Genomic DNA, 9,950 nt, shown 5'->3' with positions numbered 1-9,950 from the left:
AGGATCATTCACTTTACTAAAGCAGTTCAATTACTAATTTGTGTTATGATTATATAAACATTTTATGAAGTGGAAAAATTAAAATACTTTTTTTAAGATGTTTATTTTCACTGTCTAATGATTAAGATTGACACTTCAGTACTTGAGACTGGAGATCAATACAAGGAAACAAAGAAATCACTTGTTAGCTGATTATATGAATGATACATTTAATTTTAAAGACCAGTAGCTTTTATAGACCCATCAGGCCCATAACCACCTTTATTCAATGATAAATTATAAATGTATATTAAACTAAAACTAATAATATTTATATTAGCTGAATAATTTTAATTTTACTCTCATCAGAAATAATACGGGTATGAGCTATGGAGTATATTCTAAATTAATTATTTATCAGTTTGAGCAATAATGCATAAATATTATAAATAAGTTATATACTAATTGTAATAAATAATGGGTTTCATTTTGTTTAATAACATAATATAAAATAAAAATTTATAATTTTAATGCATAGAATAGTTTAAAATTATCACTATAGGATTTAATGAATAATAAAAAAAAAAATTTTTTAAATCAGCTCAAAGTGAGTAAATATTACAACTTTTTAGATTCATTACATGTAAAGTCTCTTAATTTTAATATTTAATATGATATTAAAATATTTTTGAAATAGTTCAACACTTGAGGTTTTCCAATGATCAATTAAGAACGAAGAAACATTTTTATAGATTCAATCATAATGGCGAGGACTTCTTTTTAGATTTTAGTGTTTTTAAAATACAAACTCTTACTGAATAATAATATGATCTTTTAATATAAGTTAAAGATGTAGGTAGATATTATATGATCGATTATTAATTGTTTAATATAATATTAAAGAGAATACTATCAAAGATAGCATAATTTATTATTAGTCATACATACTTTACAGTGTAAATTGGTTCTAATTTACTATTATTATATATTCATATACCTACATCATGATTAATAAATGATACAAATAAATATCAAGTTGTATGAATACTCCCAATATCAATGGAACTGGTAAAATCAGATGGTATATGTCATTACATGTAATAGTGAAGTTAGGTTATTTGATTAAATGGATAACTAAATACACAATAACATTACGCTGTTACAGCCAAAGGGTATGACTCTTCAATATTTTCTGTTACTGGTTTCTTTACATTTACCAACCAATGAGAAGGACTTCTTATTTGAAGATTTTTTAAGATATTTCTAAAATAAATGTACCAAGCAATTCCAATAATTGTGCATGGAATAATTTCAATGTAATAGCCATTAATTGTAACAATGCAATTTCCTTCATTAGATTTACAAACCTAAAAAAATTAAATTTAAAAAGATTAAAATTAAATTAAAAAAATGATTCAATTCTTAAGTATAATCAAAACTTCAACTTAAAATTATTAAAAAAAAAAGAAAGATTCAACACATCAGTCTGATTTTTCCTTTTATAATATACCTAATTAATAATCTAGAGTAGATTTAATTGATCAAGTCTTACATTTTGAAGATCTAATGTAGAACAATTATTTATGGCGTCGAATGAGCATTCTTTCGATGTTAACAAATCAACCAATTGAAGTGCTACAGTAGATGACCATACAAATCCTAAATTTGAAAGTGTATTTAACAATGTCATGTAAGTACCACCAAAACGAGGATCACTTATCCGAGAGAAAAAGGCTAATATAGCCACAAACATCATGTATGAAAGGACCTACAAAAAGGATAGATGCATTTTGTTAGTTTTTGTAATTTATTTTAGTAATATATAAATGTATTAAATTATAAGTCTTGTAATAATTGTTAATCAATGCCTCCCCTTAAAATAGGGTAAAGTTTATTTTAAGTATTAATTCTAAATGCAATCGACTTACTTCTTGTACTGATAATATAAAAATCAAGATTGCATAGTAATATTTTGGAATATTTACCACGCCATTAATATTTATAATTTTTGGTGTATAGTATACTAATACAATAAATACAATGTTCCAAAGTAATCTGAAATATAAATTTATAAGAATGTTTGAATTGTAAAGAGTAACACATTAAACATTTTCCAGACAAGGGATTGGATTTAATCTAAGAATAATAAAATTTAAATTTTTTTAGTTTTATTGTTCAGAATGTTATTCTTATGAATTCCCTACTGAACATAAAGAAATAATACATTTGTTTATTATGTACTTTTATGTATTGTAGATTGATGATCTATAAATGAAAAAATATTAATGCAATCATTAATTTAGCTACTATTATTAATTAATAGGAAGTATCTCTTTTTTTTTTGAATTTATTGAAGTAATGTTATTTTTTTCTGATTTCTAACTTATTTGATTAATTTTAATTTATAATAAATTGATTAAATTATAGAAGTAATGAAAATGTGACAAATATTGAAATGATAATTTATGTCCAATATGGACTATATTAATTGATTCTATAGAAAATAATTTATGGCAAAATTTATTTATTTACCTGATGGGTGTTACTTTTAGATATAAGCTTAATGGTTTTGGTCCTGAAGTGTACTTTGCTATAATTAAAGGTATAATCATTTTTACGACATACATTGCAGTGTTAATAACCATGATGTCATCTTTCGATACACCAGCATCAATAAGTTTTAAAGTTGATATACTGTCTGTTGCAGCAAATCCAATCTTTATCATAAAATGTTATTAATTAAAATTGATAATATTCTACAATCAAATACAATTGTTATTGTGTATTTATGACATTGTCATAAGACTATAACATCATTATTATATTAATAATAATTGTTGGAATATAATACTTAGTAAAAATTAATTTAATATATAAGCTAAATGTTTAAACAATGCATAATATTTTTATACTTTCTAGAAGTGGGTAAAAAGTTTTAAATTTGCTTTGACTATATTTACCCTTGCCGTCAATAAAGCTATTGCCAATATCCGTATACTGGGAAGCTTCATAATATCCCATAATAGTGAATAGGTTTTAGAGATATTGAGCTTTACATAGCCATCTTCTTGTGTATTATCTTTTTCTTTTTTGAATATAGCAATCATTGTTGTTATCAATATAAATAGAATACCCCAAATATACAACAAGGCTATACAAATTTAAAAGTACACAATAAGTATAGATATAATATAGAGTATAGACTTACCTAACAATTAAATATTAGATATTTATGTTCAAAAACAATTTTTCATCGAAATTTAGTAAAAAAAAACAACTACTTAAAATAGATTTATGGAAAAAGCTACAATGACACAATATAAAAATGTTGTTAAGGTTTATGGATTTAAAATTTAAATATAGGGTTGATTCTAAAATATTCTATTGTTTATAAACACAGGATAATCAAGGTTATTCAATTGTCTACTTCGATAACTCTGTATTTACACTTGTGCTTATAAGTAAACAAAATAGTAAGTATAATGTTATGGAATTTTTTAAAAAAGATTGAACATTTTAGAATCCATAAGCCAAAACAAAATATTGTATTAAAATCAATCTTTGTGAACTTTTATATTGTGTATTATATATTTAAGACATACACTATACATGTAATAAAAATGTAAATACTATTTAAAATAATTTTTTTAAGAGGTAATTTGTGTATTTGATAGTAAATGGTTAAAATAAAAATAAGGTCCTCAGCTCTTTTCCAGAATAGTTGTTATTTGTTGGAATAGAACTTAAGTTTAAATATAAATAATCTATATTATCTATGATTAACCTGCCAACCATATCTGGGTACACTTGTGCTAAAAAGCACTTTAAAAATTTACATATAACTTAGTGGTTATTTCTACTAGTAGTAGATTTAACTGACCTCTGATTTTTTACAATTTTAAATGCATTTAAATATATAAATAATGTTAATAGTTCAACATCATTGTGCACCAATTACCAAGGTGAAAAAAGCGTAGAAAAGTTTTCAAGAATTAGTCTCTGTACTTAGTGTGCTTTTTCACATTTTATTTAATTATACATTATGGCAGTCTTACATTCTTTGTAGATGAAATTGATACAGCTGTAAGAATCATACATTTGAATTATTTTTATTCCTTTTAAAAACAATGAAAAACTAAAGCTCAACATTTTTTAATGTTTTAAATATCTCTATTCACTATTATTGTAACTACTAATATGGTTTTTGCACTAATGATGTATGTAAATGCTTACTTTTCATAGACACAATCCCTTCTACACCAGTTGTAATTCGTAAGTATTTATTGCTAAAGTCTTCAGATGTAAATAAGATGGCAAATACAGAACCAATCATCACGCCTATTATTTGACCAGATGTATTGCATGTAGATGCATAGCCTACATTATTCCTGTATATAATTATAATTAACTATCCTCTTTAATTCAAAATTCAAAATAATAAAACTTACTTTTTCAACATTGTCAAAGCCCAACCATCAACAGCTATATCCTGAGTGGCAGATAAGAAGTTTGTAATGAAGAAGAGATATACTAGTACCATAACGTTTGGTTTTCCTTTTTCAGGTAACAAGATATCAATTCTGTTACCCATATAAAGTAATATTATTCCTATTAAACATAAATAATAAAAGTAAAAAATATATTTCAAAAACCTTTGCACTTAATAAATAATAGTGTAGTTAATTAAATAAGTGATGATAAATATTATGAATAATAATATACTGGGTTATTCTTTTATCAATGTGCACTCATGATTTCAAAGGAGTATAAATGTTCATGGTGTTTAGTCATTAAAATATAAATTTTTAAGTTTTTACTTTTTTGAATGACAACATACAATTTTAATTTCATATCCCAAAGCATATTTTTAAAAAATGTTGTTTTTTAACAATAACTTAATACACATTTTTTTTAAAAATACTAACCATACATTTGGAAATAATAATTGATTAATGATAAAAGAATCACTGGTACTGTTTATTACCTACCAATTAAATATTGAACAGGTATGAGCCAAGATTTTCGCTTTCCAATCTTTTGTACATATAGTGAATCCAATAACGGAGCCCATAAGAGTTTCAAACTAAATGGCCATATTACTAAACTAAATAAAGCCTGCAGCCAAAAAAAACTTGTTAATGGTGAAGTACACAATTAAATAATATGAATATTATTTTTAATTTACTTGGTCTTGGTACGATGTATCTTTCTTGCTTTGTAAAAGTATCGGAATAGCTGAAGATAAGCCCAAAGGCAAGCCTTGCATTGTATAAAGTAAAAGTAACATAAAAAAGTTTAACCAATCACCTTTCAAATTGGGCTTGATTAAAACTGACTCATTAGTCAATTCAGTCCTTTCGGGTTCATATTTAGTTTTTGTTGTTGTCAACATATTCAGTTATAGGTAACTAGACATGAAAAAAAAAATTCTATTAATAAATACCTAAACTTATGGTTAAATTATAAAATAGTATTAATAATAAAATAGATACAATTAAAATATAAAAACATTTAAAGAAATAAGTTTGTGAAATTTGGATATTGTTGGATTTGCGGGTAGGTATTTAATTATTAAAGTGAACAAATATTTAGAAAAATATCATGCATGTCTCTGTTCTAAATAGCACTGTTACAATATAATAGCAATATTATTGCCTAGCTATAATATACAAATAACAATATTTTTAATATCTGGGAAGTGGGAAATTGAAGTTGAATAGGTACTCTAAAATTTGTTAGGACTATTATTCATTTAGATTGATTTCTCTTCTGCGTAACCAAGATTTTTTTTTAAATGGTGCTGATAATGTGTTGAAATATAGTTGGTATAACTAGGATCTCAAATAAGTTTAGTATATTGAGAGATTTAATTTTAGGTTGTGGTTCCGGTAAGGCTATACAAATTTGTATTTGCAGTAACTTTCATAGAAATAATTTTTTATTTTCCTTTTTTGGAAGGGGGGGCTGTAGCTCCCCTTTTGTTACAACACCGATTTTAGGAGTCTATATTAATTCAATAGCTAGCCTCATAAACACAGATGTGAGAATAAAGGTGAGCGCAGAACAACAGGCCTGAGACAAAGAGATACACTACTCTCACCATTGCCATTCAATGTAGTATTTGAAAATGTTATTAGAGAAATGAAAACAAATGGAGGAATAACATTAGGTAATTTAAAGCTAAACCTTATAGCCTACGAAGATGACTTAGCAGTATTGGGAAATACCCAGGCAGAGATATAACGGTGGGCTATATTATGTCAAAAAATATTTTAACATAATATAACGGATATTATGTAGTATATTTAAAAATGTGATGTACCTATTTCATGTATTAGGGTCATCTTTTATTTTTTAACACAAGACAATGATCTAAAAATGGAAATTAATACAACAATACAAAAGAGTAATAAGTGTTACTTTAGACTTTGAAAAATACCAAGCTCTAGATAAATTACAAAAAACTTGAAAAATGAAAATACAGAGATGTATACAACGTTGAAATGTCAAATTGTTTTAAATGTACAAGTCGCTCAGAGACATACACTTAAAAAAAGTGGAGGAATTAGGATTAACTGTATCTGAAAGGCACATTTTGAGAAGAATAAATGGCTGCTATGTCAACATTCAGACTGGAGTACAGAGAAAAAGGAATAATGAAGAATTTAATAAACTCTTCAAAAGACTAAATATTTTAAAATAAATTGCAAAAAGAAGACTGAATTGGGAAGGACATGCGAGGAGGAAACTAAGATCTTTAGTAACAAGTAACGACCACCATTAAGGAATAATGTAGCAGAAAGCGACCTTTAGGAAAACACAGCTACGATAGGAACAATATATTAAACACAATTTGAAAAGGGTGGAATCTGATTCGCAGTGGAGTATAGCAGCAATCAACAAAAATAAATAGAGAATTTGTTTGGCGGGTTTCAATGGTAAACATTAAGAAAAAGAAATCAATTCAATAAAAATATTAATACTTACATAAACTTTTTAAGCAAAAAGACTATTTATTTAGGTACAGTTGAAATAATATATAATTATTAGGTATCTATTCAGTATAAACAGATTTCTAACCATTTACTTAGGAAAGTAATTTGGATTTAAATGTTACATAACATTATAACATTCCGAGTTTAAACGATTGTCTATGGATAATAACATAATAAGTAGGTAGTAATAAGTAATAACTACCAAGAGAATAACAATATTTGTGAATTAATTAGGTACCTATTACATAAAAATATATTACAAACTCGTAACTTACTACCGATAACAAGTCAACAAGAATAAGGAACACGAGTCATAACTCATACGTTGTAAATTAATTTAATATAATATCACAGATTAATTAATAAAACTTATTAAAATGTTATTTAATCTGTGATAAATGATAATATATTATAGACATCCAGATTTTAGACAAGACGGAGTGACTACGAGTCTACAACTCATGAATCATGATATTATATCATATCATATTATTAACAAGACTACAGAATAACTGTGACAAGACGACGAATCGCAGATGTTTCGCCCCCGTCAATAAAACCAGTCCATGGACATTTCGTCCCCGTCAATTATTAAGATATGACATTTGGCCCCCGGGAGTAATATGATGTTATTTATCAATAAGACGTTTGGTTCCCCGGTATTTTAAATCACTACATTTAAATCGCTATTTTTCTAATTATTGATTATCTGACCAACATATCTGAATTTAATTCAGTTTTATTTATTTTATAGTTAATAAAGCCTGAACAAGTGAAAACTCGAGAAAACCAAATTCGACTAATTTATTTTAATAACAATAATATCGATGTTCACCTGAATACTAACTGTTAGACACAACTACACAAGCACACAACCGTTGTACTTATGACGATCGAAGGGCAATATAATAATGTAATATAAAATCTGATTCTGTTTTTAGCAAAAGATGTTATTAAAAAAAATATAACGATATTTTAAATTAAAATTTACAAATGTAGTTACCGTTGGTGGGAGTATAGAAATTAATAATTATGACACGGGGGGCTAAAATATAAGTTAGGGTGGCTTAGCCCTCCTATAGTTCCACCTATAGTAGTATGTATATTGTATACTTGGTATAATTCAGGAGGATGAGTTGAATACTTGAATGTTCCGTCTACGTAAATAATTTAAGTTTCAGACAAAACGCCGTGGCACTTTATTGAAGAAAAAAATATAATACAAATATTATTATTTTTGTTGTCATGAAATAAAAATGGCTCTGAATTCAATTCTCCACGGGCTGTACTTCACTGCGTTCCTTCCAATATAAATTACAATAGCATCTATTTTTGCAATTTTAAGACACATATTTCTATAGACACTCCGTAAACTCGTTTTCATCGAATCTTCCTTTGGAATTAATTGTTTGCTTTCGTTGGATAATAGGATCACATTAAGTTCGAAAATTAGAGACGGTACGTAGCTTATCATAATTTTGTTTTGTTGTGTTCTTCAATAATTCTTCATAACACATTTAGCTTTTTTGTATTTATTAAGCCAGTACTCGGTGTCACGGTACTATCTAAGATTATGCTCCTCAAATTTTAAAACAAAAGTTATTTCATCGTCAGTAGTTAGTGATCCATTATATACAACCCATTGTGAACACACACCCACCGGATACCAATATTCACATATTTTTTTTTTTATAGTACCTACCTATAATGTATAAATAATCGTTGTGCACTAATTTATTTCCATCTCTTTTCGTGGTTATATACACTCCACAGTAAGTTCACTGACGTACTTAAGCACAATTACATAGACCAACTATTATTGCGCAGTGTTTAGTACTTACCTATCCAGATAAGACACTTTAGGTTATTATTTAGTCTTTATAATATAAAAATAGATGATATAAGTATTAAGTGTATAACATTTTATATCATATTTTATGGTTTGGTCCTAATAACTATGTTTTACCACAGTCTGACAAATAAATAATAGTCTAGCAATATCATCAGTCGATAAGAAGACCTTTCATTAAAATCATAGACCTCATACTACTAGTATCTAATATTAAGATAAATATTATCCATCGATAAAGATATGTTTTCGATCTATCTGTAATCGTACGGCAACTGTGGTGTGTACGGCTTAAAAAATATAAGGTTGTTGTGAATTTAAATATGTTTGCTTTTATTTCATTATTTTCTTCTACGAATGTGGCTATTCTCACATATGATTTTACGTTTTCTAAAAAAAATTGAAATTTCAAATAGAAAAAAAAGCTATTTCAATTTAGTGATTTGAAATACCGGGGGACCAAACGTCCTATGTGTAAGTAATATCTCTAATTTTTATGGTAATACTTGAAATACTTGAGATGGTACTTGAGAACCAAGTATTAAAAATTTACAGCTCAACACTTTTTATCTAGCTTTTGCAATAATGCAATCCCAAAATGATATATAATGATGTCCAAATTTCAAAAGTTTTGCTTCAATTTTAAATGAAGCTATTGCTTATAAACCTTAGATAGTTAGATCATATAGTTACTAGTATATGATCTAAATTATAATTAATAGTCCTCTTTAATTGTAAATCTCATATTGATTTTAACCCTTTTTAATAATGAAAAAGAATGTTCACCCACAGTACAATTTGTTACAGTAAGTACCTACACATGTACATTTTCAGGATTATTTTCAAATTAGGAAAAATGTCTTCTGAACTTTCATTCATGATATATTTTAGTGTTTAGCATGTACTAACATGCTGAAGATTTTTCATTAATTTCCAGTTTTCTGTTAAATCAATTGTTTAAAATTTATTGACCATAAGTGACTTCGGCCAACCACTGCGCCACACCAGGCCCCGTTTTTGCATTTTTAAATTCTCATAACTTGTTTTATAATTAAAATCTAAAAATATTTTGGGCACAACAATAACGACTGTTAAATTTTTATTTTATGTTTACAGTTTCCAACTTC

The 9,950-nt window shown here is 26.4% G+C and overlaps 1 protein-coding gene across 2 annotated transcripts; it reads right to left on the bottom strand.

Moving 5' to 3' along the window:
• Positions 1 to 871: 871 nt before the first annotated feature.
• On the bottom strand, positions 872 to 7,455 carry LOC111028528 (acetyl-coenzyme A transporter 1-like). 2 transcript variants are annotated; one of them, XM_022307212.1, is made up of 10 exons: positions 7,250 to 7,455; positions 5,165 to 5,387; positions 4,968 to 5,094; positions 4,428 to 4,587; positions 4,213 to 4,367; positions 2,940 to 3,130; positions 2,512 to 2,696; positions 1,908 to 2,034; positions 1,532 to 1,747; positions 872 to 1,346 (listed from the first exon to the last, which is right to left on the bottom strand). In XM_022307212.1, the coding sequence occupies exons 2-10, from the start codon at positions 5,369 to 5,371 to the stop codon at positions 1,131 to 1,133; spliced, it is 1,584 nt and encodes a 527-aa protein (XP_022162904.1). In that variant the 5' UTR covers positions 5,372 to 5,387; positions 7,250 to 7,455; the 3' UTR covers positions 872 to 1,130. The 2 variants fall into 2 exon arrangements, with proteins under 2 accessions (XP_022162904.1, XP_022162905.1); XM_022307213.1 differs by lacking the exon at positions 7,250 to 7,455 and adding an exon at positions 6,967 to 7,231.
• Between the last annotated feature and the right edge of the window lie 2,495 nt (positions 7,456 to 9,950).

The sequence above is a fragment of the Myzus persicae genome, unplaced genomic scaffold (assembly GCF_001856785.1).
Source record: "Myzus persicae strain clone G006 unplaced genomic scaffold, MPER_G0061.0, whole genome shotgun sequence".
Lineage (NCBI taxonomy): Eukaryota > Metazoa > Arthropoda > Insecta > Hemiptera > Aphididae > Myzus > Myzus persicae.
The sequence above is the reverse complement of the archived record's forward strand: the minus strand, read 5'-3'. Positions and strand labels throughout refer to the sequence as shown.